Genomic DNA, 27,879 nt, shown 5'->3' on the forward strand with positions numbered 1-27,879 from the left:
TTATGTCCCCCTGTTACATACTTTAATTAACAAAAAAAACAAAATTCATCAGTTTAATTAACAAATTTTAAAAAAAAAAATTTACATATTTCATTATTTCATAGGTTTTAAATCACATTTTTTTTATTAGCAAGGTGCTAAATAGTTTTTTTAAATTATTTTTTATCAGACCTTTATTATCCCCTCTCCAATGGCCACCAATGGGGCTACCCCTAAATAGGTTAATAATAAATGCATGTTATTAATTAGAAAAGTAATTCTTTTATAAAACTAATTAAATTATATCACCAGTGTAATGTATCTCTGAATTGGGTGTGGTTGGGGATTGGACCGATTGTCAGTTTTCAATTTTTTATTGTAACAAATACCACTGTAGAAATTAGAATAAGCTTGTAATTTAAAATAAGTTTACAATGAAATTAATCTAGTCGTGAATCTTTTTTTGGATCAAAATGTATCGATTCGGAATATTCGAATCAATATTATTGTGGTCACGAACTAAATTTTAACCTAATTGAATGAATTTATCATATTATCATGTGAAAAATAATATATGTATGAGGTCTAATAGGTCGAGTTTAGAACCTTGACACCGAGGCTGAGCAGTAAATCCAACAACTATTTTCGAACAAAAATAGGTTTGCTGGGCGGCGCTGGTGTGCCCGGTTCACAACGACTACGAGGGAATGACTGACTGGGCCCATCAAGCAGAAAACAAATAAACAAATGCCCTAGTCACCAAAAGTTCCAAAAGCATTGGGACAAAACGCTGAACCCAACAAACATCACCATACATCTTCCTTCCACCACCATATATTCCCCAGCAGCGGAGGCACCACAATATCACAAAATCATGGAGTCTATCAATGTTCTCATGGCCTGCCCCATGAACGACTACCTGGAAAAGGAGCTCGAGAAGCGCTTCACCGTCTTCAAGTTCTGGAACTACCCTGACAAACCCAAGTTCCTCGCTACTCACAGCAACTCCATCCGTGCTATCGTTGGCAGCGCCACTGCCGGTGCCGACGCTGCAATGATCGAAGCACTTCCGAAACTGGAGATCGTCGCGAGTTTCAGTGTGGGGATGGATAAAGTCGATTTGGGTAAGTGCAGAGAGAAGGGGATCAGGGTCTCCAACACTCCGGACGTTTTGACCGATGATGTGGCTGATCTGGCTATTGGGCTGATGTTGGCGGTGTTGAGGAGGTTGTGTGAGAGTGATAGATATGTGAGGAGTGGCAAGTGGAAAAAGGGGGACTATAAGTTGACTACAAAGGTTTGTGCTTTTCGTCTTTTTTTCGCTTGCAACTGGTTATGCTTTTTGGGTTTGTTTTTGATGTTGAGATTGATGGTGGTTTTTCTTTGAATCATTTTTGGCAGTTGATGAATGGTTATTTTGGGTAGTGTGACGTACAAGTTCATAAATGATCAAAAAGTTATTGCTTTTTATCTCGGAAGGAATGTTTATGCAAAGAGTGGACATGTTACATTTGAAATTGGCGTTAATTGTAGAAAGTATTGCTTGATACTAGCTAGGCTGCGTTTTGGGGGCTGTGTATTGTAAAATAACTGGATTCCTGCAATACTTTCTAAATGTGGTTTATCCAATGATCTTTGCCCTTACTATTTGTTAAATCGAATCCATGTGTGGTTATTTTGGATAGTGTCTCATAGAAAGGAACTTGAGTTAAAAAAAAAGAAGGTGATTAGGTTTGAATTTGGTGTTTATTATTAGTGCCTAGGAAGCACCGACTCGGATGCGGGGACACGGGAAGCGGGTGCGGGGACGCAGGGATTCGCGATTTCTCAAAGAATCCTGCATGTGAGTGCGGGGGGACTCGGCAAAGAAAAAATATTTATATATATTTTTTATATACATATTATAGAATTGTAAGATTTAATATAAATACTCCATACATATTGTACTACTTCAAATGTAATAAAAGTCGATTATTACACCAATTATAGAGTATTGTTCACACTTGAAAATTACATGATATACTAGTAGTTATGGATTAATGTTGAGAAACTTCTTCTTCTTCTTCATCAACGTGATCAACATTTTCTGTAAAAAGAACTCCTTCCATTTCAGGTTCATCAAGAGAGAGGTTAGCCACCTCCAAGATACCTGCACCATCCATAGAATCAAAAGAATCTCCGCCAATATCCCACATCTTAGACTCCCCTGTCATATATTGATGACTTTTCCTCGATAGAAGACGAAGATTAGTGTGTACAAACACTAAATCTTCAGCACGTTGTGGTACTATCTTATTCCTTCTCATGGAATGAATGAAGGAATATGTGCTCCAATTTCGCTCTGAACAAGATGAAGATGAGGGTTGACCAAGTACTTTCAGCGCTAGTGATTGTAAACTAGGAGTGGAAGCCCCATATATAACCCACCATGCTTTTGGATCAAGTGATGCTCGATCCTTCATAGAATCATATGATGAAAAAATACCCATAAAGGCAGAGAAATTAGCAAATTCCACGGTTACCTTAGTCCTTTCTTCATCATTTGGAAAATACCTCATCAAGCATTTGTTCCTCTCATTTGAAATTTCTTGATCCTTATGTGGAGGAACACGATTTGGAGCACCATTAATCCATTCCTTACTATAATACCTATAAAATAGAATGAAATTTATAAAGTGATAGATAATCTAGGACATTTGAATAATGGAATTTGTAATCTTAGAAAAAAGAAATTTACCTTGGATTTAAAGAATGTGCCAAGCAATGTAATGGAGTATTACTCTTGTTCCATCTACCAACTAGAATGGAATGAACAATGGAATAAAAGCTTGATTCTTCGGTAAGCTCCTTTCCTTCAAAGCGGTATATAGATGCCTTCACTCCCTCAATCATGGAATCCCACATATCATATATCAAATGAAGTGTAGGCTTGTCTGTGTCAGCACACCGAAGCATCTCATATATTGGATTAGTGAAAGAAATGACTCTCTCAACTTTGTCCCACCAAAGATCATTCAAAATTATTTCCTTCACATTTTGAGCCTTTCCAACATCATCTTCTCTATATGCTTCCCATTCATCAGAGATAACCAACTCTTTCAGACCACGCTTGATAAGCTTAAACCTTTTCAACATCACAATCACAGAAGCAAATCTGGTTTCAGCAACAGAGAGCAATTTTAAAGGCACAAATCTATTGAACAAAGCTAATCTCATAGAATGATTGGCGATAAAATTCTTTACCAGCACCGCATCCTCTGCAAGTTCACTAATCCAACGACACTCATGATAAGCAACTTGGTTAGCTTCGGTATTCTTGGGTGCACAAATATTCTTCAAAGCAAGATTTAAAGTGTGCACTACACAAGGTGTCCAAAAGATGTGAGGAAATTGTGACTCAATGATCAACCCTGCAGACTTGCATACCGGGGCATTATCCGTAACAACTTGAACCACACTTCTCGATCCAACTTCCATTATTGCCTCTTTCAACAAATTGGCAATAAAGAACCTGTCTTTAATTTCACCTTCACAATTGACAGCTCTTAAGAACATTGGAGAACTCTCTGTGACTGCCATAATATTGATGAGTGGCCTTCTTTGAGGATCCCCCCATCCATCAGAGACAATACTTACACCTTTTTCACTCCAACTATCTTTGATTGGCATTAACAACCTTTCAATATTTGCCCTCTCCCTCTGAAGGAGTGTAGTCCTCAATGCATTATAACCGGGTGGAATAAAGCCAGCAATGTTGTGGTTGGATGCAAATGTGTAGGAATTTATATAGTGAGGATTTCTAGCCAAGTGAAATGGCAATCCAGAGGAATAGAACATCCTAGCAATTTCACCCCTCAACTGTTCTCGAGCTTCGTTATTGAAAGCTTTTGCCACAGCTGAATCATTAACACCCTTTCTTTTTTTCAATTGAACATCCGGAATAAATGAACTTCCACCCATATGTGAAATTCCACCATGTGGATTTGAAGTAGGTGGGAGTGGGATAGACGAAGATTTCGACCTCTTCAAATGTTCAGCTTCGTCAGTAAGTTTTTGCATCTCAAATTTAACTTGAGGAGTCACAAAATTGCAAGTAGCTATTCCTTGACCCTTGATCTTAAGTAGATGAGCTAACACACGGGAATAAGATCCCACATAACTTTTATGGCAATATTTACATTCAAACTTCACATTTCCTCCCTTTTTCCCAATTCTTTCTAACACAATCACATACTTCCATAAGGGATAATTAGCATCTGTATCATCAGTACTACTCCCTACTGTGGCTGAAGAATTACCACTGGAACTCATTGTAATTAAAAGGCAGAACTGCAAAGCATAATATAAAAAAAAAATAAATAATGCATAGTCGGCAGAGAGTGGAGAATAATAGAGTGGATGGGAAATCGAAGCAAATAAGAGAAGATGTTGAATCTGATACCTGAAGTCGAAATAGAAGCAGATAGCACAAACTCAAGTCAAATTGGAAGCAGATAATCCAACCAGAGAGAGAAGTCGCACCAACCAGAGAGAGAAGTCGCACCAACCAGAGAATCAAAAGCGAACCAGAGAAGCCAAACCGCAGTCGAAGTCGTACCAACCAGAGAAGTCGAACGAACCAGAGAAATGGAAATTGAAGATGGGAAGCCAAACCGCAGTTGAAGTCGCGCCAACCAGAGAAGTCGAAGCAGATGGAGATGGGAAACCAGAAATCGTAGTCGACCCACAGCAGAGAAGCCACACCAGACCACCAAAGAAGTCGAAGCAGATAGCAGAGAAGTGGCAATGAAGGTTAGGGCTTTTGTTGTGTGAAATTTGTGTAAAAAACGAGTCGGTCGCGCGTCTCTCCCGCGTCGAAGGTGAGTCGCTGCTGATCCAACTGTGGAGACGCGGTCAACGCGCGTCGAAGCCGCATTTCGGCGAGTCCCACGCGCGGGCGAACTCAGTACGCGGGGGACGCGGACTCGGCACTGATTTTGCCGAGTCAGTGCTTCCTAGATTAGTGCTCTTGATTAATATCGGCTAGGCAGCCTAGGCTAGAGATTTTGTATAGGTCTGGCACTTGTTTGCCACATGGGTGGATCATTTGTTGGGGGCTGTTTGTTGTAAAATTGCTAGACTTCTGCAATGCTCTCTAAACGTTGTTCTTTGATTCTTTCAATGATGTAGCTCTTGCTATGTATAAACTTGAATGTTGAATCCATATAGGTCTAGTTTTCAGGTTTGGATGTTCTTTTCATGTTGAGCTTGTAAACGTATTGATCGTTAGTTGTTTGTTATATTTAAATAGTTGTTACGGCTGGTGATCTTGCTTGGTACCTAATTCTTTTTTCAAATTATGATTGTGGTCCTTCTTGGTTGGGTGTTTGTTTCTCCCTTTTGTAGCATAGATATAACTCTGTGTCTTTGTTATTTCATATAAGACTAATTTGTGCTAGGTTCATATATTAGGAATTTTTAAGGTTTTCGTATATTAGGAATTTTTTTAATTTGGATCCTATTTTAATATTAGAATGTTTTAAGTATCAGTATTTCTACAACTCTATAATTTTTTCATGTGAATTATAACCATTAACTGAGATCACCTATTTATAGTTTGGCTTTGTTGTATACTTTGAAGTTTGAAGTTTAAGAAGCATAACACTAATGTTTGCGATTTATTTCCATTTCTTTGTCCTCATTTGTGATCATTTAAATGCGTTCGGTTCTAGTCATATTGTTTTCCTTGTATATTGATTAATCAATAACTCATTTATCTTTTAATGAAATTCATGTGGTTCTGTCTTACTCGTTTTTACATGTCAATAGCTCAATATCTATCAAGACAGTTTACCATAAGTCACCAGCATTGCAGTGATTCACATTCGACTTGGTTAAGTTATAACGCATTTAGGGATGGTGATAGTGTTCTCTGATCAGTATTCTAATGGCAACAAAATGCTTGGGATGTATGAAGACTCTGGTACCTGTGCTTCAAGAAATGTTGAGATATGATTTTTTATTTTTTTGAATGTGGCCCAATGGTAGAGTTGCTGTGGTGCTCTTTAGGAAATGTTGAGATATGATTTTTAATTTTTTTTTATTTCTTTGAATATGGCCCAATGATAGAGTTTCAGTGGTGCAACCTAGAGGTTACTTAATTACTGGAAACATTCTCTCCACATATTATGTGGGGTTAAGGTCTGAGTACATCCTACCTGTCTCCGATCTTGATCTTGCCCACCGCAGGAGCGTTGTGCACAAGAATTGTTTACTTTACAGGCGAACATGTAATCCATTGGATGAGTTGTAGAGATCCAACCTAGAGGTTATAGGTTCAATTCTCGGAAACAATCTCTCTACACATTATGTAGGGGTAAAATTTGTGTACATACTGGCTATCTCCGACCCCGCCCATTGCGGGAGTCTTGTGCACGTGATTTGTTTATCTTGTTTTGAATGGGAGTATGGGACATTGAGATATGAATGATTTACTGTAATTTGCTAATTTGGACTTTAAGGTGCAATAAACCAATTTTTTGGAGGGAGCATTGCTGGTGATGTGATGGGTTAGGTAATCAATCAACTTAATACCAGCATTGATGGTGTATTGTCAGTAAAAAATCTGAAGGTATTTCTCTCTTTTAGGATCAACGGACGTCTCTAGTGTGGTAATGAATCATAAATTTCATGGTTTACATTTGAAGATGTCCTTTTCCTTCATTAGCATCTCTGGGTCCCATGGTTAATACATTGAGCGGTTGATTAGATAGCCACAGGGGCAGAGAATACAAGATGTTGTGTTCCTAATTTAATACCAACTCAATATATTTTCTTTCCTGTTACATAGAAATCATCACCTAACAAGGTCTCCTCGCTCTCTATCAGTTCCTGTCATTATCAATTTTTGTGTTGATTGAAGGAGAAATGGGCTACTATTTTACTCCTTCATCCCTTTCATTGTGAGAGTGGCCTATGACTCTGATACCGAAACCACCTGAGGGTATTGTAATGTCTGTGCGGTAGTAGAGTGTTGTTCGCCGGTCTGATGTTTGGGTTCTCTCGGCAAGGTTCTTACTTTTCTGAGTATTAAGTTGGTTCTGTACTAGGTAGGTATGGATGAATCCCATATTTCCTGCTTACTGTGGGTCTAGGCTTTTTCAGCAATTCCTGCCAAATCTTTCAGGGTGGAGCTCAACACTTAGACATCCTATATACCATGACAAAACACCAGGCATAATCAGTTGCTCGGAGATTGTTTGAGCATTTAGTAGACCATATGGGAAGGGGAAAAAATCTAGAAAAAAAAATTTACGCAAGTAAGGTAGTTTTTCTTGACTTCAATTTTTTTCCTTTATCTTGGATGTTAGTCTATTTGCTCGATTAGATTTGTCAAAAAGGTTATTGCTGCAATAACTTTAGTTTTGTTTGGTCACATGGCAATTGCTAGATTTATTTGTTTCTATCCTTTGGTACTTACTGTTTGCTTTCATATTTTGTTTTCTTTCTCAGTTCTCTGGGAAATCAGTTGGGATTATTGGGTTGGGCAGGATTGGCATGGCAATTGCCAAGAGAGCTGAAGCATTTAGCTGCCCAATCAGCTACTACTCTCGAACAGAGAAAACAGATTCAACATACAAATACTATCCAAGCGTTGTTGAGTTGGCTTCCAACTGTCAGATCCTAGTTGTTGCGTGTGCATTAACTGATGAAACCCGCCACATCATCAATCGTGAAGTCATCGATGCGTTGGGTCCAAAGGGTGTCCTGATCAACATTGGTAGAGGTCCTCATGTTGATGAACCTGAGCTAGTGTCTGCACTAGTCGAAGGTCGCTTGGGTGGTGCTGGACTTGATGTGTTCGAGCACGAACCCCATGTGCCCGAAGAGTTGTTTGGGCTCGAAAATGTGGTACTTCTGCCTCATGTGGGAAGCGGAACGGTGGAAACCCGCCAAGCTATGGCTGATCTTGTTATTGGTAACTTGGAGGCACACTTTCTGAACAAGCCACTGTTGACACCAGTGGTTTGATTGTGTTGGGCAGGATGTGTGTGCGCTTAATGTCATGTTTTTAATCTGGAATCCCATTGAATATCAATGTTTTGAAAACTGGTGTGTTTTGAAACTGTAATCCCATTGAATATCAATGTCTTGAGAACATTGCAATTGTCACTGACTCTATCTCTATGCTTCTGTTCAAATGGGTCATTAGCCATTGCTCAGTCTCTTTTTTGCAGAGTTTATTATACATTTGCATTCTCAGTTCATTTTCTATTTTCCTCTAAATGCGGCAACCAAACGAAGCAATAAAGATCAGGTACAGAAAAGAAAGATATACATGTAGTCCATGAGATGTATACATACAGGGCATCCAAAAACATGCCCCTCAAAACATTACAAGCCACATCCGGCCATTTTTGAAAAATCCTAAAGACCCCATGTGGATGTGTGGCCTGGGTAATGCTATTTTAGTACTGTGTATTCACTTCTTTGCTTGTTTTTCTTTCTACAACCAAACATAACCCACCCTGGTCTTAGGCAGAGGAGGGAGAAGAAACCCCCTTGAAGATGAGAAAATTGAGTGTCTCCAGTTTGAAGTAGATGAAAGTACCTTCAGAATGAGTAAAGTAACACCCAAAATTTGATCCCACCACACATTGCCACCCACTCCCATATCCCATGTCAAACTCCTGTCAATTTTCACAAACGCAAATTTCAGCACATTATTTCTGTATACGCGCGATTTGGCGATATTTCAGACTTAACCAAGTCATGTGATTTGGCATGTGACCCGTGAATTTACCATTGAGGTGGTGGATGAGCCGTGCTTTCAGTGGTTCCTTGTCACAAAAAAAAAAGAAGGTTGTGTGTGAGAGAGAGAGGGGGAGAGAAGAAGAGGAGATTACCTTTTTGATATGGGCAGCAATGGATTTACAGTCAAAGACATCATAGAGATCCAAAGCTTGAGAAGCAGAAGCCATTGCTTGGATTTGCATCTTCATTGGCATGTCTGTGTCCTCTACCAAAGCTTTTCCTTCCAACATCTTCTCTCTCACTTTCTCTCTCTAATCAAGAAAACCCAGTTGGGATATGCACTATTCTGACACTCTCTACCATTCAGTTCCTTCTTATCTTGAAAACCCAGGAAAAGAATCTTTTGAAATCTGACCTCACCGTTTTCCTAAGTATGAGATGATGGAAGTTAATAAACGCACTCCTAGAATCTTCCAAATGTAAAGGAGGGGACTCATAAAACACAAAAATACAATATTGAGGTGGCACATAGTCCAACTCTCTTGCCATATTTCTTAACTTTATTTAGGAAAAAAGCAACTCTCTCTCTCTGTTGAGTGACTCACACGTCATGGCCGTGAGGATAATGTTGATGAAGAGGATAATAATGGTTGAGGCTCCTAATAAGTCATGGTCTAGTTGGATTTCACTCATAATTTAGGCGTCAAACCTTTTACTGATAATTTAGGCATGTATATCTATATACTGTATATTTTTTGCCAGATTTTATAATTTGGTTTTCAGTCATATAGTATTTTTTTATTTCCAAATTGTACATAGTTTCTGTGGTTTTATTTATTGTTAAAATTATGTAGTTTGATTTTATATAAATTAAAGGCCTAAATTTTATGGAAGGAATTTCAAGCTTTTTAGAATACTATATTTAGGATGAATCATTAAAAGTGACATTGCAGACAAGACATTGCCGCTTCAAAATATAAAAAACTAATCTTTCTGCAGGAATTTAGGACTTTTACTTAAGATTGTCGAATTCATAACCCGTTGGCCTCACATTTGGGCCGGGCTGGCACGGCCCGTTGACCAATATCAATAGTCCGTTCTAGACCCAATATGTAACGGACTGGGCCGGCCCGCCCGATTTTAAAAAATTTAAGTTAATTTAATATTTGCAATGGAGAATGGATATTACAAAAGATAGTGTAATAGTTAGTACATAGGTTTTACATACATGATGTCTCAGGTTCGAGACCTTGCATCAACAAAAAAAATTCAATTCTTGACTAAAAGAAGGTCGGGCCTGAAAGCTCGGCCTATAGACCCTACGCGTATCAAGCCATGATATTTGAGACTCAAGGGTCGACTCGTGAATCTAAACTCACAGGCCGGCTTGACCCAGGAAACCCCGAGGCCTAACTATGGGCCATGCCAGGACGAGTCGACTTACTTTACACTTCTATATATAATAGGTTAGGTTAACAGTTAGGCCATGCTCGGACAAGTCGACTCACTTTACACTTCTATATATAATAGGATAGGTTCAGGTGTCAAGGGTACAATTGAACGAGAGAACAAAAAATGAATAAAACATTATTTTAAGATGTTAGTTATTAGGGTTTAGGGTTTGAAGTTCAAGACCAATCTACATTATGCACAAACCTCCAAGACCTCTTGCTAATGAGAACCCGACCCCTCTTATAGGCTACTAAAATGAAACACAGATGAATCTTCTCAAGGAGAGAGAGTCAGCATTGGAGGTGTTATGAGAGACTACATTGGAAACTTCATCTGCATTTTCTCTGGGTCAGCTGGCCATATTGATGCCACAATTGTAGAAGTTAAGGCAATCAAAATGGCTCTCCAAATCTTAGTTGATCATGGTTCCAACGGCTTGGATAAACTCATAGTTGAATCTGACTCCCTAAATGATGTGAATTGTCACTCCAAAAATTCGTCAATTCCCTGAAAATTTGATCAAGACATAAATTCCATTGATAACCCACTTTAGAATTTATCTTGTATGACTTCAAGCATGTTTGTAGGGAAGCTAATGGTGTCACTGATGCCTTGGCTAAAAAGGGGTGGGAAAGCAGGAAGATGTGGTGGCCTAGTTAACTGATATTTAAATCTTTTTCTGGCTGTGTTTGAAGGGTTATCTGTTCATGTGTAGGTGTCCTAGGGTACGGGCATCTCCAACACTGGTCAAAAACGGGTATGCATACCCATAACCATTGATATACATACCCGTTTCGTACTTTTTGTGAAGCCAATTGCGTTCATATACAAGGTTGAAAATATGTGACCTCAATTTGGATTCCCAAATTTGCGATCTCAGAGAGGAGAGAGCAAAGAGAAGCAAAAGGTTGCGGGAGGGAGAAAGTCGTTGCTCAACGGCTTTGAACAGTGATGAGAAACCTCTCCCAAATCATTCGAATCCACCATAAAAGCAGAGATGAGATTGTTGCAATCATCCCAACTTCACCGCAACCATTCAATCTTTGTCCCAATTATTCCAAACTTTGCCACAATCATCCTCCTCTCCTCAATTGCCTCTTCCGACGTTGATAGGTACCATTCTTCATCACTCAGTCTTCAACTTACGTTGTCTATATGTCTGCATATGGAGATATAATTGAGATTTTGGGGTGAGTTTGGGTATTATTTGGGGCCAAATTGAAATATGATATTGGGTATTTATCTCTAAATTGGTTTTAATTGGGTGATTTTTTGCATGTATATTAAGGTTTTCTTTCATAGGACTTTGGGGCTCTTCTAATATAGGTTTATTTAGGGCCACATGGAGCTCTTTGTAGAAGATGAACCTTTAAATGATCTTGCATTTTTCAAGTTAAAGAAACATTGTGTATATGTCCTCTGTAGTTTCCCTGAGTGGTTATTCTCATCAAGTGCGAGTGCTATGTTCTAGTCCTATTTTATTTAATTGTTAATGTTTTCTTGACTAGTTGTAGATATGGATTCCATGTACAATTCATATGCATTGTTGCTCATAAGCGATGAATTAGATGATGATCATAATATTGATCAATTGGAATCACAGATTCCATCCGAGGTTGTGCTTTTAACAGCCACTAATCGAAGAAGTCAGAATTTCTCAGTTGACGATGACAAACTCTTTGTATTGTTGATGCTGGAATTTGAGTTTTTCCTTTGAAGATCGAACATATTGCTGTGCTAAGTCTTAGATTCTCAATATTTTGTTCATATTGTAGTGCACATGCTTTAGAGATTGTAGATAATGTTGAACTTTAATCATTCCTTTGTTGAATAAATGAAATTTGATAGTGATTATTTTGCAATGCTAAGTCCAGGATTCTCCATATGGTGTTCAAAGTGCAGAGCACATGCTTTAGAGATTCTAGACATTGTTGAACTTTAATCATTTCTCTAAGTCCAGGATTCTCCATATGGTGTTCAAAGTGCAGAGCACATGCTTTAGAGATTCTAGACATTGTTGAACTTTAATCATTTCTTTGTTGACTGAATAAGATTTGACAGTATTTATTTTGCAATGCTAAGTCCATGTGTTATGGCAAAATGAGCTTGTAAGACCCCAAAAGCACGCTTTATGTCCTTCTAAGTAGCTTCTTGCATTTTAGCAAAGTGTTTTCGTTTTGGGCATTGTTGGCATGGAATTGTTTTGACAAATGTAGACCAGTGATGATATATTCCATCTGCGAGATAATATCCCATATTGTATTGATGACCATTAATCATGTAATTTGCCTCGGGCGCACGAACATTAGCTAGTGCGCCAAATACAGGAGATCTTTGAAGCACATTGATATCATTTAGAGACCCTGACATTCCAAAAAACGCATGCCAAATCGTCAGATCACACGATGCCACAGCTTCCAAAATAATGGTCGGCGAAAGATAATGCCCTGTGTACATCCCTTGCCAGGCGGTTGGGCAATTCCTCCATTGCCAGTGCATGCAATCAATACTCCCAAGCATACCAAGAAAACTACGTTCCTCATTTTGTACTAATAAATGATGAGCATCGTTTTGATCGGGCGCCCTCAGGTACCTTTCTTCGAATATTATAACAACTCCTCTGACAAATCTTCTTAAACTCGCAATTGCAGTACTCTCGCCGATCTATATGTACTCGTCCAAAGTATCTGCTGGACTCCCGTATGCGAGGATCCTAATGGCTGCGGTGATCTTTTGAAGAGCAGAGAGCCCTAGAACTCCAACTACATTTCGTCTCTGGGCAAAATATGCATCATTTGCGGCCACAACATTTGCAATGTGGAGAAAAAAAATTCGACTCATTTGAAATCTTCTCCTGAATAGACCTTCGTGGTAAACAGGATCTGGCTTGAAATAGTCATTCCATAATTTGAAGTGACCGTCAACATGATTGCGTTGAACAATTCTATGGCCTAAAATGGAACTATGGTGGCCAGTTTGTCTCCTCCCATTAGCTTGTTGATCATCATTCTCTTCGGCATTAAAAAGTTGCTCCAAATCATCTTCAGAATCAGAGTCGAAAGCAATGAATTCCCTCAAAATCTCAGAACTAGCATTTGGGTGATCCATGGAAAAGTTTGTGAAAGATTTGGCACAAAGTGATGAATGAGAGGCTACACATTTATAGAATTATTAAAAAAAATAAAAATTAAATGTGGTAAATTAAATGAAAACCCATTTTACATATTCATCGTTGGAATGGAATTCCATTAAAGTATGCATATGGACATGCATAGAACTATTCAAGTATGCAAAGTACAATTATGCATCCACATTTTGCATACCAGTGTTAGAGATGCCCTAATAGTGTTGCAAATTCTGAATATGACCTCCTCAATCTTTTGGAATTCAAAATTTTCGTATGATCCCTATGAGGCTTACCGGCCCCCCAGCTCCTTTTGCATCGAAATTGTTAGATAGTGCGTGTTTTCTCTATTGATTCCTTTTTATTGAGTTATTTACTTATTTTATTTTAAAACTTATTATTTTAAAAAGGGTACAACGATACTTTTATTGATTTTTTTATAACCCGAAAAATTGTAAAATTAAACATTTCGTTCCTCAACTATACCTTAGGTTCAGTTTCGTCCCTAAACTATTTTTTCCCCTATTTCGTCCCTCAACTATGACTAAGTATCCCGTTTGTCCCTAAATTTATTCTGGCACTTGAAAAAATCTGATTTGACATATGAGCTGGCATTATTTGTACATGTTGGTGTCTTGTGTCAGATGTCACCTAAGAAAGCAGATACACGTGTATCAAAGCTCAAAAGAAACAAATAACTCTAAATCCCTAAATCACCATATGCACACCAGCCGCTTACTCTCACATCTTTGCATATCTGAAAGCTCATATCTCGCTTTCTTCTTGTTTGCACCGAACTCGATCTTCTTCTTCTTCTTCTTTTAGCACACGCGAAGCACAGTCCATCTCAACTACAACTTCCTTCGATATTAAAAAGGTACGATTTCAGGTTTCATATGGGTTTTGATGCTCGTGGTTCCTCCTACCTCCGATTTACTTTCTCCTTTCAATTTCACTTCGTATAGGTTTCATTTTCGTGTGGGGTAACTGGGGATTGTTGTATGGGTTCCAATGTATAGGGATTTTAGAACTGATTCAAACTGTTTTTGTTGAAATTTTGGATTTTGTATTTTGACTATTTTTGGATTGTTTGTAGTTCTGTTTGGAATTACTATGAATTTAATGTAGTTATGTGTCACTCTATTGCGTGAATGAACTGTTTGAATCACTGTGAATGTACTGTGTCAATTTTTAATGGCCATAAGTTCATGTCTATCTCTGAATTATTCTTGTGGTATTGTGAAATGGTGAAGACACGTGGTGCAAAGAGAAAGTCTTCTAGTGTGTCACGTAGTAATGAAATTGAGGTTGAGGTTGAGGTTGACAGTGGTTGAAGTTTGACAATGTTAGAGCTAGGGTTGCTTGTGTTGATGGCTGCAAATTCTTGTTATTTTGTTCAAAGCTTCGAGGGGTGGATACCTGGGAGCTGAAGACTGTTGTAGGTGAACATGCATGTGAGCGGACTAATGAGATTAAGATGTTGAACTCTAAATGGCTTGCTAATAGGGCAGGCCAAAGAAAAAAAGAAGAAAAGAATCTGGTTAATCACAGTTGGGGAAAACATCAAAGTTGGGAATAAAGATGAGGTGTAGTAAGTGCGGTGGTGATAAACATAATGCCAGGACTTGTCAAGCTGTAGTTCCAACTCTTGGTGAAGGGAGTGTCTCAACTACTACTGATGTTAGACCTATGTCTGCTGCTGTTAGGGGGTGTGAGTCCTACTGCGACTGCGACTGTTAGGGGTGTGAGGCCTATGGGGACTGCTGCTGAGGGGAAGGAGGCATGTGGCTGCTGATGTTAGGGGAAAGAGGCTTGTGGCTGTTAGGCGAAAGAGGCTCATGGCTACTGATGTTGGGGGAAATAGGCTTATGGCTGCATCTGTTGTTAGTGACCAATGGCTGCATCTGTTGGGGGTGTTAGTGGTGTGAGGCCAAAAGCACCTTATGTTCCCATTGTTGGGGGTACTCAAAGACCACCATTTGTGTCAAAGTACCAAGTATTTAGACCTCAATTAAGGACAATCAAATACTATGACCCTACAACGTACTCTGTACGAGATCCAACAACTGGATTTGTAACTGTTTTTGAAAGACCGTGCATTACAGAACGAATGTCATCCTCCAATACACAACAGGTATAAACTATAGTACTTCAATATTAACTTGGTTTTTCTTTTTTATAAATAAGTGCTTAATATGTTATACTGCAGGGCACTGATCATGCATATGGAGGGTCGTCTTAAGGGTCTACAATGGGGTTTGGTACGTAGGGGTCCGTGAACAAATGATGAAGATGATAGTGTACGGGTAGCTGCTTGTTGGGGCTTGCTTTTGATGAACTGTTGTTCTTTAATATTGTATTATGTTTTTTGTTTGTTTGAGCTATTGGAGTAATAAGTGTTACTTGTTTTAGATGTTTGTTAAGCTACATTTGAATTCTGTACCATATCAGGCTCTGTTTGAGATGTTTGAGCTTATGTGCTACCTTATTTTGTTAACTTACTTCATGTTTTTTTGGTTGTTTTAATACCTGTAGCATTTACTAAATTTCAAGGACAAAAACAATAGCTTTTAACAAAGTTCAGGGACAAATAGTTTACTAATTTAATAGTTTAGGGACATATCGTTCACAGTGAGGATAGTTGACCACATCAGATTTTTCCGATTTGCCACCTAGGTGCCACGATGGACTTTTCAGGTGTCTTTCTTACTTTAGGGACAAACGGGATACTTAGTCATAGTTGAGGGACGAAATAGTTTAGGGACAAAACTAAAACTAGAGGTATAGGTGAGAGATGAAATGTTCAATTTTGCCCCCGAAAAACCCCAGGCTTCACTCCCACAATGCGACAGGTTTGACTAGGCCACATCCTAAGAAATAAGAATGAGATGTCCACGTCCAATTCCCATGCTCTAACTCGGCGACTACAACTACAAGCATGGGAACACGGCAAGCAATAGCATGTGCGGTTACTTGGAGAGATAAGGCATGCATTATCCCTCACATGCTTACTAATCTTGAGAAATAAATCAGAAGAACAAAGTGATAAGCTCAATTCAATCACAAATCAAAGGGTGATAGCTCAATTCATCTCTACTGGTCGTACGTCTCAACAAATGCTAAACAGAATACAGATTGGAAAGTTCTTATCATATTGTTACTACACCTAAACAAACTGATTATAGAACTGCTACACGAGTGGACCACCAATGGATTTTGTTCTATTCATATATGTAATACTTAGCTACTTGTGGACCACCAATGGATTTTGTTCTATTCATATATGTAATACTTAGCTACTTATTTCCTTTGTAGTTAAGTTTTTGTATAAATAATTGTTGTGTAAACATTGTAAAGAACGTTGGCTCAATACAAAAGTTATTTATCAATTTATCTCTTCAATCACTAGTGTTCTTTATTTTCTTGTCTGAGCATGCGCTGGCTCATGTGAGAAATACCGCAGAGAAATATGCATGCGGTTGAAATTGAACATTGGGCGCACACATTTCTAACCCAATTGAATGTCAATTGAGTCACCTCTCGTTGGTTGATTATTTCCGTATTAGTAACTTCTTTTATTCAATGACCCATTGGAATAAAATTTTATTTAGAGAGAATTATTGTTAATTATCCCCATATACAATTATGTACAACATTTGTCGTAAAATTCGGTACAAAAACTTTTGATATTCTCCATCAATTAGGTTCCCATGAGTAGCTCTTTTTATTCTCATGCTGAATATGTTGAAAACTCCAGCCTTACTTACATCAAAGATATTGTCCGCTTTGGATTTACCAGTTCCTGTGGATATATCGAGCTTTCTATATGATGACAAGGCAAAAACTGTTGGATATATATAGCATGCATAAGTCAATATAGTAATAATTGCATAAACAATGACCAAGTTACACAAACAGTAACATACATTAACAAAACAGTAACATAAATGCAATTGCTTATATTAAAGAATACCAAACCAAAACGTCAAGACAATTGATAGGAGAACAGCAAGGAAGAGCGAGGTACGGTGTGCACCGAATCTCCTTAAGGTGAATTTGCCCCAGCCACTTGGTGTCAACACTTCCGGACAAGCACCTCCCAAGATACAACGCTCTTTTTGTGTAGGTAAGTGACACTTCAATACCACACAACACTTTCGAACCAAGAAAATGAATGTACTCTCAGATTTGTGAACAAAAGAATAAGAGGAGAATAATAGTTTTTGTGTTCTCTCAACTCTACAACTAAGCTCTCTATTTATAGTAGAGCATTTCAACAAAATGGTCCACAAAATCAGCAATATGGACTGATTTTTAGGACTCATTATTGACCCATTTTCATGGTGAAATTATCTCCACTAATCATTGACCATAAACAAACCAAGAAATTTGTGGGAGGACCTTAACTAACTTTGAATTGGTCATATTATGCACCAATGTATATGAGAATTACACATGAGTGGAAAATGTGTCTTGGAATGAAGTATATTTCATTCAACTACACTTAATGATATTTAATATCATTATTTTCCAACAATCCCCCACATTGAATGATAATAGACGATAATTCAGACACGGAGGTTAGTCTGAGAGTACATTAGGAGAAGTACTGCATCGAGATAGGTAGCTTTTGGCTTTGAACCTTCCTTAGTGAAAACTTATCGGACTCACTTAACTAGTCAGTGGACTAATGTCTTAAACTGCCAGTTGTCTATGTAAGCCTAGTCAATAAATCTCACACAGCACTAATCCAATTCATAATTGGTTCTCGGTTGTGTTCATTATTTCGGCCCTGAACATCTTGGGTTCAGTGAGTGCTTTAGAAAATCCCGCCTTTAAAGATTTTCATAGAGTCGGCCTTACTCTTCACTCACATAGGTGATATCCTATCAAGAGTATCCTCTAATACTCCACTTGTATTTACAAGATATAGGTATCATTAAAAGCATTGCTTAACCTTGATACTCGCTTAGCACTTAGTGCATCCAAGGAATGGGTTGGAATTAAAATTCCAAAGTACTCACTTGAGTTACACAAACTTGTGTTGTCCTATTGAACCTAGTCCATGGGATCTCCAATTGCTAGGTTAGGTTTCCATCTGGATAACTCATTATTATAAGGCTTTCAAGCCCATCCCCCTCGATGCGCAGTCAATTTGCTCTCTACTCAACCCCTTTGTAAACGGATCCGCTAAATTGTCTTTAGACTTCACAAAGTCTATGGAAATTATTCCATTTGAGAGCAACTGCCTAACGGTATTATGTCTACGACGAATATGTCTGGACTTACCGTTATATATCATATTTTGTGCCCTTGCAATTGCAGCTTGATTATCACAGTGAATGCAAATTGCAGGCACAGGTTTCGGCCATATGAGAATATCCTCTAAAAAGTGACGAAGCCACTCTGCTTCTTCACTAGCTTTATCCAAAGCGATGAACTCCGATTCCATCGTTGAACGTGCTATGCACGTCTGTTTTGAGGATTTCCAAGATATTACCGCACCCCCTAGGGTGAATACATAACCGCTAGTTGATTTCGACTCCTCGGAGTTTGAAATCCAATTAGCATCACTATACCCTTCTAGAACAACCGGGTATTTACCATAATGCAAAGCATTCTCCTTGGTTTTATTCAAATACCCTAATACTCTTAATAAAGCTTTCCAATGCTCATGTCCAGGATTGCTTGTGTACCTGCTTAGTTTATTGACAGAGTACGCAATGTCTGGCCTCGTGCAGTTCATAATATACATGAGACTGCCTATAACCCGAGAGTATTCCAACTGTTCAATACTGTTACCAATATTTTTATGTAAGACTAGATGAGGGAGAAAATGATTATTAGCATCCTTGATGCCATGTCCTTTAAACCTTTCAATCACTTTCTCAATATAATGTGATTGAGATAAAGCTAGACTTTCCGAATTTTTGGAAATTTTAATGCCCAGTATCACATCAGCTTCACCCAAGTCTTTCATATCAAAATTTTTTGATAGCATTTTCTTGGTACTATTGATTATCTCAATATTACGTCCAAGAATTAGCATATCATCGACGTATAGACAAACAATTACACATTCGTCGTTAACGACTTTGGTGTAAACACATTTGTCACACTCATTGATTTGGAATCCGTTCCGAATCATCACTTGGTCAAATTTCTCATGCCATTGTTTAGGAGCTTGTTTAAGTCCATATAATGACTTGACAAGCCTACATACTTTGTGTTCTTGTCCTTTGACCTTAAACCCTTCAGGTTGTTCCATATAGATCTCCTCATCGAGTTCACCGTTCAAGAATGCAGTTTTTACATCCATTTGATGTATCTGCAATTCATATAGTGAGGCTATGGCAATTAGCATCCGGATGGATGTAATTCTCGTGACCGGTGAATAAGTATCAAAGTAGTCTAGACCCTCTTTTTGTCTAAACCTTTTGGCTACAAGCCTTGCTTTGTACTTATCTATAGAACCATCAGCTTTAAGTTTCTTTTTGAAAATCCATTTACATCCAATTGGTTTATTCCCCGGAGGGACATCAACCAATTCCCAAGTATGATTACTTAGAATGGATTCTATTTCGCTGTTTACAGCTTCTTTCCAAAATGGAGCTTCTGGAGTTGACATTGCCTCATTGAATGTCTGAGGCTCACTATCTATCATGTATGTTAGATAGTCTGAACCAAAGGATTTAGAGATTTTTGATCTCTTGCTCCTTCTTGGTTCTATTTCATCAGCCTCTTGATTCTCATTCTCAGAATTCGATTCTCTAACCCTTTTCTGAGAGTTTTCTGTAATTTTATAAGGAAATGTTTCCTCAAAAAATTGAGCATCTCTTGTTTCCATGATTGTATTAGCATGGATGTCATCAATTTCAGATTTGTGTACCATAAATCTGAATGCACTACTATTTTGTACATATCTTATAAATATGCAATCAACTGTCTTAGGTCCAAGTTTAACTTGCTTTGGTGGAGGTACTACCACCTTAGCAAGACACCCCCACACTTTCAAGTATTTGAAAGAAGGTGTTCTTCCTTTCCACATTTCATATGGAATACTGCCTGTCTTTTTGTGGGGCATTCTGTTAAGAATATAATTAGCAGTTAAAACTGCTTCCCCCCACAAGTTTTGAGGTAAACCAGAACTTATTAACATGGCATTAACCATCTCCTTTAATGTCCTGTTTTTCCTTTCAGCAATCCCATTTTGCTGAGGAGTGTATGGTGCAGTAGTTTGGTGGATTATTCCAAAATTTGCACATAACTCATCAAGTGAGGCAGAATCATATTCTCCACCTCTATCGGACCTAAGAGATTTGATCTTTTTATCAAGTTGAGTTTCGACCTCATTTTTATACTTGATAAAAGCGTCTAAAGCTTCATTTTTGCTCGCTAATAAATAGACATAGCAAAACTGAGTACAATCATCTATGAAAGTGATGAAGTATTTCTTTCCACCTCTACTTTGAATAAATTTCAAATCGCATAAATCACTACGGATTAATGTTAGAGGCTCAGTGCTTCTTTCAATATTGGAAAGGGTTTCTTGGCAAACTTTTCTTCAACACAAGTTTCACATTTGTGATTGACATCCAAATTGAATTTGGGAATTAAACCTAAGTTTGCCAATTTCTACATTGTACCATAGTTTACATGTCCTAATCTACCATGTCATAGAAAAGGAGACACAACCATGTAAGCTAAAGACTTTTATTTATTAATAATAGTCTTTGGGTACAAGAATTTAGACTTTTCGTCTATTACAACGCAGTTGGCTTTAAAAAGCCCATTAGCTATTCTTGTCCTTATTAGGACGCTTCCTGCAATCTTTGGCCCTATGTCCAGGTTTGTCGCAGACAAAGCAGGTGCCCTGGAACTTGTTGGTTTTCTCTTTAGGCTTCCCTTTTTCTCTTCCCATGCTTGGGCTTGGAAGTTTCCACCAGGTGGGCCTTAGGATTTCTTGGAAGTGCTGCCTTCTTCCTGTTGTCCTCCTCAATTCTCAGGCGGATTGTCAAGTCCTCCATGTTCATCTCCTTGCGTTTTTGCTTCAAGTAATTCTTGAAATCAGCCCAGCTAGGAGGTAGCTTATCAATGACTGCCGCCACTCGGAATGACTCACATATAGACATTCCCTCAGCCAGTAACTCATGTACAATGATGTGGAATTCTTCAACTTGGGTGATGACAGACTTGCCATCCACCATGTTGAAGTCAAGAAATTTGTTCACCACAAATTTCTTAGTACCAGCGTCCTCAGTTTCGTACTTCTTTTCAAGAGAGTCCCAAAGCTCTTTGGCTGAAGAGATGTTGGAGTAAACATTGTACAGGTCATCAACTAATCCATTAAGGATATAGTTCCTACACAGATATTCATTATCCTTCCACAACTGGACTGCTGCTATAGTCGTTCTGTCTTTCTCTTTTGGTGACAGAATTGGACACACCTCCTTGAGGTACTTGGCAAGACTCAATGTGGTCAAATAAAACCGCATCTTTAGTTGCCATCGCTTAAAGTCCTTGCCGGTAAATTTTTTCGACTTTTCAGCAGGAACCATTACACAGCCAACTAGAGGAGTCACAGTCCTCTCATCAGCGTAAGCTGGAGCAGCAGGCTCAACAGGAGCAGTCTTAGGCTCGCCTCCGTTAGGAGCAGCCATACCTCCAATAGGAGCAGTCACACCACCTGGGTTGTTCAAACCACCAAGCGTTTTTTCATCACCTCCAAGAAGGACGGTGGATTTCTTAGTGTTTTGATTTTGAGCCATTGTTTTTCTACACAAATCAAAGTGTAGAATAAGTAACACAATTATATTAATAATTCTAAGATATAACACCACAAAATTAACACAGAATTTAAAGTCACAAAAACGCTTTGTCGGCTTTCTCAATTAGAGACTAACAACTTTAGCAACCAGATCGTTCCCAGGTAAGAGGGGGCCTTCCGTATATTACGGCGCACAATTAAATAACCTCTTTCCTAGACAGAACTTTCTAGACATTGCTTAGTCATCGTTAAATCACTAAAAAGATTACCAAAATATTTGCATACAATGACAAAATTCAGTATATAAGAATATTGAACCAGAATCAATAATAAACACTTAACAAAAATTTTCAATTGTAATAACTAAAATAATGATAAAAACCGATTAATAGTACTTGATTGAATTTGTGTATCACATTTATTGAGACATACACGGTTAAAAAAAATTTTAATTTAATTTTTCATTTGGCAGAGAAGCAGTTAAGCATATAGCATGCTTTGTTCCAATGAAATCAATCCAACTATAACAATTGCACCGCACCAACAACAATAGTAATTTTATATAACAATTCACATGCACAAACTTATATGACAATTCATTGATTCTGCACTAATCAGTTTTTTTTTTTTAATCAAGTTGATATGCACGTACATATAAAGATGGACAGTTGCAAAGTTCGTTCAATATGCATGCACCAGTAATTTTATACAAATAAATGATATAGCAATTTATAGGCGAAGATACACGTTTTACGAGATGCAAAATTTGTTCAATACACTTTCAATATATGCAAGCATGCCAGATTTAACAAAGATACAAAAGCCAAAATTCACCTTAAGATTGTTGGATATATATAGCATGCATAAGTCAATATAGTAATAATTGCATAAACAATGACCAAGTTACACAAACAGTAACATACATTAACAAAACAGTAACATAAATGCAATTGCTTATATTAAAGAATACCAAACCAAAACGTCAAGACAATTGATAGGAGAACAGCAAGGAAGAGCGAGGTACGGTGTGCACCGAATCTCCTTAAGGTGAATTTGCCCCAGCCACTTGGTGTCAACACTTCCGGACAAGCACCTCCCAAGATACAACGCTCTTTTTGTGTAGGTAAGTGACACTTCAATACCACACAACACTTTCGAACCAAGAAAATGAATGTACTCTCAGATTTGTGAACAAAAGAATAAGAGGAGAATAATAGTTTTTGTGTTCTCTCAACTCTACAACTAAGCTCTCTATTTATAGTAGAGCATTTCAACAAAATGGTCCACAAAATCAGCAATATGGACTGATTTTTAGGACTCATTATTGACCCATTTTCATGGTGAAATTATCTCCACTAATCATTGACCATAAACAAACCAAGAAATTTGTGGGAGGACCTTAACTAACTTTGAATTGGTCATATTATGCACCAATGTATATGAGAATTACACATGAGTGGAAAATGTGTCTTGGAATGAAGTATATTTCATTCAACTACACTTAATGATATTTAATATCATTATTTTCCAACAAAAACTCAATGCGTGTATAGAAGTTTCTATATGACAAGGCAAAAACGCTTCTATATGACGACAAGGCAAAAACACATATGACAACCAAACAAAAACTCAGACATGCACGTACAGAAGTTTCGTACATGATGACAATGCAAAAACTCAGAGCGTACAGAAGTTTCTACATGACGACAATGCAAAAACATGCTACTTAGCGCACGTGTTGTAAATTCTCAACCCACTCATACCAACAATATTGTCCGCTTTGAGTTCCACACGACTTTGTTTATGACGACAATGCAAAAACATGCTACTTAGCGCATGTGTTGTAAATTCTCAACCCACTCATACCAACAATATTGTCCGCTTTAAGCCCAAATCACTTAAGCTTAGGAAAATATCTTGTTAGTAGAGTGGATCACTTGTCCTTATAAAGAGCATTATATTCCCACATCAATTCGATGTGCTACTTTAACAACATGACCACAAGTATATTATTTCTAATGGGAATCAAACTCAATCGAGGTTTATACTATTTGCAAGTCGAAGTACACACTTAATACTAATTTATACAATTGTGAGGTACAACAACAAATACAAATATTATATAAACAGAACAATAATGTCAAAAATGATGATAAGATAAACAAGTTTATACCCACCAAAGAAAATAAAATATGAACTCCATCTTTTGTCATTTTGCACATTCCAGAACCAATAAAGAAGACAGACAGTGAACGAACACACTAACCAAACCCAGAATCTGAATTTGGTAGTTTGTCAAAACCCACAATCAAGAATACAATGCAACAACTGGACCACAACATTTTCCATTTCTACTAAAATATAAATTCTCATTATTAGCTACCGACACTTGTTTCCAAACCTGAGCCTTGGTTTTAGGCTCGCGCTCCGAGTCTAGCTGTTGTATCCCGAACCCACCACTAGTCTACAAATACGTGGCGCCTTTTGGTCCTTTATAAAAGAAGCAGCCACTCACTTGTTGCTTCATGCACACCCGGTGAAAGAGACGGGGAGTGGAGCTTCTTTTTATCATTATTGATGTGAACACTGGCTTTACCTTTTGCTTTTGCTTTGTTTTCTTCAGTTTCAAGTGCTGGACTCTTCACAACTTGAAGGCTCCTGTGATTTCAGGTATTGGGTCTTAAACTCTTTGTTTTCCTCAATGCTTTTGACACATTTTCTTGACAAATTTTAGTTGAATTTTGTTGAATTGTTGAGAGCTCCAGTTGCAAGTACTGAATTTTATGTTTCAAGGCTTGATTTTAGGTTCTGGGTGCTTCACTTATGTTGTGAATTTCAATTCATTGCGCAGATTTCAGAAGCTCTACGATTTTTTCTTGAGAAATTTAGCTCGTTATCTTAATTTGTTCGAATCACCTGTTTCAAGTACTGAATTTTCATTGGCGAAGTTCTCACTCATCCAAGCTGTTTGGTTTTGGAAATTTCTGACACAAGAAGCGGGTTTTGTTGAAATTTTGTGGGATTCTGTTCAATTACAGCTATTGACATTGATTTTGGGGTCAAAATTCTCTAGAAGATGATGCTCACAACGAAATCCGAATCTGATGTCACAAGCTTAGCCCCATCATCCCCTTCAAGGTCTCCGAAACGCCCTGTGTACTATGTGCAGAGCCCTTCAAGGGACTCTCATGATGGAGACAAGTCTTCTTCAATGCAACCATCTCCAATGGAGTCACCTTCACACCCGTCCTTCGGCCGCCATTCCAGGAACTCATCGGCTAGTCGATTTTCAGGGATATTCCGGTCGTCCTCAGGGAGAAAAGGAAGCAAGAAGAGGATCAATGACAAGGGTTGGCCGGAGTGTGATGTGATAGTAGAAGAAGGGTCCTATGAGGAGCTTCAAGATAAGGCTTTTACTAGAAGGTGTCAGGCCTTGATTGCTCTGTTTAGTTTTGTGATGTTGTTTACCGTGTTTTGCTTGATTATTTGGGGCGCGAGCAGGCCTTATAAAGCAGAGATTATTGTCAGGGTAAGCCAATTTAGTTTCATGTTTTGCCTGATAGTTCTATTTACTTATTTCTGTCTTTTGAATTTTTCAATGATTTTGATTTTTTTTATGATGAGGAATGTGGTTTAGGGTTCCTTACTTTGTTGCTTTGCTTGCATTTGAAGAAATTGTGAGAACAAAAAGGCAATAAATTAATTAGTCAGAAGCTGCCTAGTAGAAATAAGAGTGTAGTATACATTGTGTGCAGTTGTCAAGACAATGAATGTTTTGTTCGACTGAAATTATAACAGAGGGTGCAGATCGACAACAGATCATAGGAGTTCAAAGTGATTTTTGGTGAACTTTACAATAAACATTATATTGGACAAATGGATTTTCTTAACTTCCTATGTCTTCTTTACCTACAAAAACAACTGTTAGCCCTGAGCTTTCTAAGAATTGTTAAAATATTCTTCTAAGATATTCTATTAATCCTTTGCTACCATTTGCTATTGCCATTTTTTCATGTTTCTCTTAAGCTCTCTATTGTATAGAAATGGCTTATTAGTTCAATTAAGTCATAATCTGTATTTTCTTCCAAAATATTTCAGTCATTACTAATTAACTACACTCCAAGGTCAACCGTCAAACCACATTGAAGATCAGGTGAATTAGATCCAATGTGTCATTAAGATTCACGTTCTTGATTAATCCAAAGCATTGTGGTTGAATTTTAGTTGGTATGGTTTGCATTTGACATTGATCAACATCCACAAGTTACTGGATTTTAGTATGCTAAATTATGCATTTGAAGTGGCCGTTTTGTTGGGATTAGCCATTTGATCTCATTCAGTTTCTTTCCCCTCTCGAAAAGCTTGTGAGACCATTTTTGAGAGTAACGTAAAATTCAGTAACTTACTTGGTACTTTTCCCTAAAGATACACACAGGACAGTAGTTATTGATCTTCACTTTAGTTAAAGCTCTGCCATTAGTAGGAAAAAGGAGATGCTCATTGGAACATAATTGAGATTTGGAATAAAGCTTGAAACTTCAATATACTGCTATTCTTCCATTCTTATTCTAAATTTTGAAACACATCTTCATTGCCATCTAGTTTAGGATGCAGATCTAAACAGGTTATCTATACACAATGACACAAACTATTCAAGGTTATTTGTCTGCTACTATTTCTATATTCAAATATATTATCTAATGAGAAGTTTGCTTCTTTCAGAGCATGGCGGTGAACAACTTTTATGTTGGGGCTGGTGCAGACTTCTCAGGGGTTCCAACAAAGATGCTATCAATGAATGGCTCATTGAGGATAAGCATATATAACCCAGCTACAATGTTTGGCATTCATGTTAGCTCTAAGCCCGTCAATATCTTATATTCAGAGATTGCTGTAGCAACCGGCCAGGTGAGAATTCTGTCTATGACCATGGTCTCGTTTTTTGAGATAATAGAACAATGAGAAAAATCTTGGATGTGGAACTAACAGACTACAAAGATAAGGTGGATCACAAGCACTTGAACATAAGATTGTTTGAAAATGCAATTTGTGCTTCAAATTTGTTACTTGAGTATAGATTTGTTTTGTGGAATATTACTTGATGGCTTGTTATTCATTTCAAATGTTTCCTCATTCCAAAAATATATTCGTGTTCTTGATGCGTTTTTGGTTTTTTTTTCCTCTCTCTCTTTTATACTAACCATACCAATTTTGCTGATCATATACTGCAGTTGAAGAAGTATTATCAGCCGAGAAAGAGTCACCGAACTGTATCTGTTAATCTGGTGGGAAACAAAGTTCCCCTTTATGGGGCTGGATCAAGTTTAACACTTTCACAAACTGGATCTTATGTTGCAGTCCCGTTCACATTGGATCTTGAAATACACTCGCGAGGAGATGTGGTAGGAAAGCTGGTGAGGGTAAGGCACAGGAAACAGATTTCATGTCTCTTGGTCTTGGACTCTACTAGAACCAAGCCTATCAAGTTCAAGAGAGATGACTGCACATACAGTTGATTGATGTCCTTTTAGATGTATTACCTAATATTTTAGTGTCACGGAGCATATTTTCAGTTTGAGTTGTAAAACCCCCAAAGATTTCTGAATGCGAAGAAAGATCCATGGGCTTGGTAACTGTTTGTTTCGGTCGTCCATGTTTCTGCATTTGCACAGATAAGCATGTATATGTTGATTGTATGCGTGTGGATTCATGTTCTAGAGGGAAGAAATGAAAAAATCACCAGATTTTCTGTAGAAGCATTGACTGTGAAATGAAATAAGAGTAGGTGAATAACCTGAGGGGTCTTCTCAATTATGTTCTTTTG

General features: G+C 37.9%; 5 protein-coding genes across 7 annotated transcripts; 2 read left to right on the forward strand and 3 right to left on the reverse strand.

Annotated features, from left to right (window-relative positions):
* Nucleotides 1-747: 747 nt before the first annotated feature.
* LOC120007447 (glyoxylate/hydroxypyruvate/pyruvate reductase 2KGR-like) lies at nucleotides 748-8,169 on the forward strand. The gene is made up of 2 exons (XM_038857674.1): nucleotides 748-1,276; nucleotides 7,471-8,169. The coding sequence occupies exons 1-2, from the start codon at nucleotides 854-856 to the stop codon at nucleotides 7,987-7,989; spliced, it is 942 nt and encodes a 313-aa protein (XP_038713602.1). The 5' UTR covers nucleotides 748-853; the 3' UTR covers nucleotides 7,990-8,169.
* On the reverse strand, nucleotides 1,751-4,387 carry LOC120007446. The gene is made up of 2 exons (XM_038857671.1): nucleotides 2,717-4,387; nucleotides 1,751-2,628 (listed from the first exon to the last, which is right to left on the reverse strand). The coding sequence occupies exons 1-2, from the start codon at nucleotides 4,288-4,290 to the stop codon at nucleotides 2,016-2,018; spliced, it is 2,187 nt and encodes a 728-aa protein (XP_038713599.1). The 5' UTR covers nucleotides 4,291-4,387; the 3' UTR covers nucleotides 1,751-2,015.
* A 107-nt stretch (nucleotides 8,170-8,276) lies between the features above and the next one.
* Nucleotides 8,277-9,155, reverse strand: LOC120007448 (dynein light chain LC6, flagellar outer arm-like). The gene is made up of 2 exons (XM_038857675.1): nucleotides 8,865-9,155; nucleotides 8,277-8,648 (listed from the first exon to the last, which is right to left on the reverse strand). Exons 1-2 carry the CDS (start codon nucleotides 9,000-9,002, stop codon nucleotides 8,493-8,495), a joined length of 294 nt encoding a protein of 97 aa, XP_038713603.1. The 5' UTR covers nucleotides 9,003-9,155; the 3' UTR covers nucleotides 8,277-8,492.
* A 3,673-nt stretch (nucleotides 9,156-12,828) lies between these two features.
* On the reverse strand, nucleotides 12,829-14,057 carry LOC120007350. The gene is made up of 3 exons (XM_038857546.1): nucleotides 14,028-14,057; nucleotides 13,870-13,939; nucleotides 12,829-13,316 (listed from the first exon to the last, which is right to left on the reverse strand). Exons 1-3 carry the CDS (start codon nucleotides 14,055-14,057, stop codon nucleotides 12,829-12,831), a joined length of 588 nt encoding a protein of 195 aa, XP_038713474.1.
* A 10,489-nt stretch (nucleotides 14,058-24,546) lies between these two features.
* On the forward strand, nucleotides 24,547-27,765 carry LOC120007470. 3 transcript variants are annotated; one of them, XM_038857714.1, is made up of 4 exons: nucleotides 24,547-24,725; nucleotides 24,907-25,584; nucleotides 26,778-26,963; nucleotides 27,287-27,765. In XM_038857714.1, exons 2-4 carry the CDS (start codon nucleotides 25,132-25,134, stop codon nucleotides 27,569-27,571), a joined length of 924 nt encoding a protein of 307 aa, XP_038713642.1. In that variant the 5' UTR covers nucleotides 24,547-24,725; nucleotides 24,907-25,131; the 3' UTR covers nucleotides 27,572-27,765. The 3 variants fall into 3 exon arrangements, with proteins under 3 accessions (XP_038713642.1, XP_038713643.1, XP_038713644.1); XM_038857715.1 differs by having other exon boundaries at nucleotides 24,554-24,725; nucleotides 25,094-25,584; nucleotides 27,287-27,647; XM_038857716.1 differs by having other exon boundaries at nucleotides 24,554-24,725; nucleotides 25,132-25,584; nucleotides 27,287-27,647.
* The last annotated feature ends 114 nt before the right edge of the window (nucleotides 27,766-27,879 follow it).

The sequence above is a fragment of the Tripterygium wilfordii genome, chromosome 10 (assembly GCF_013401445.1).
Source record: "Tripterygium wilfordii isolate XIE 37 chromosome 10, ASM1340144v1, whole genome shotgun sequence".
In the NCBI taxonomy this organism is placed as follows: Eukaryota; Viridiplantae; Streptophyta; class Magnoliopsida; order Celastrales; family Celastraceae; genus Tripterygium; species Tripterygium wilfordii.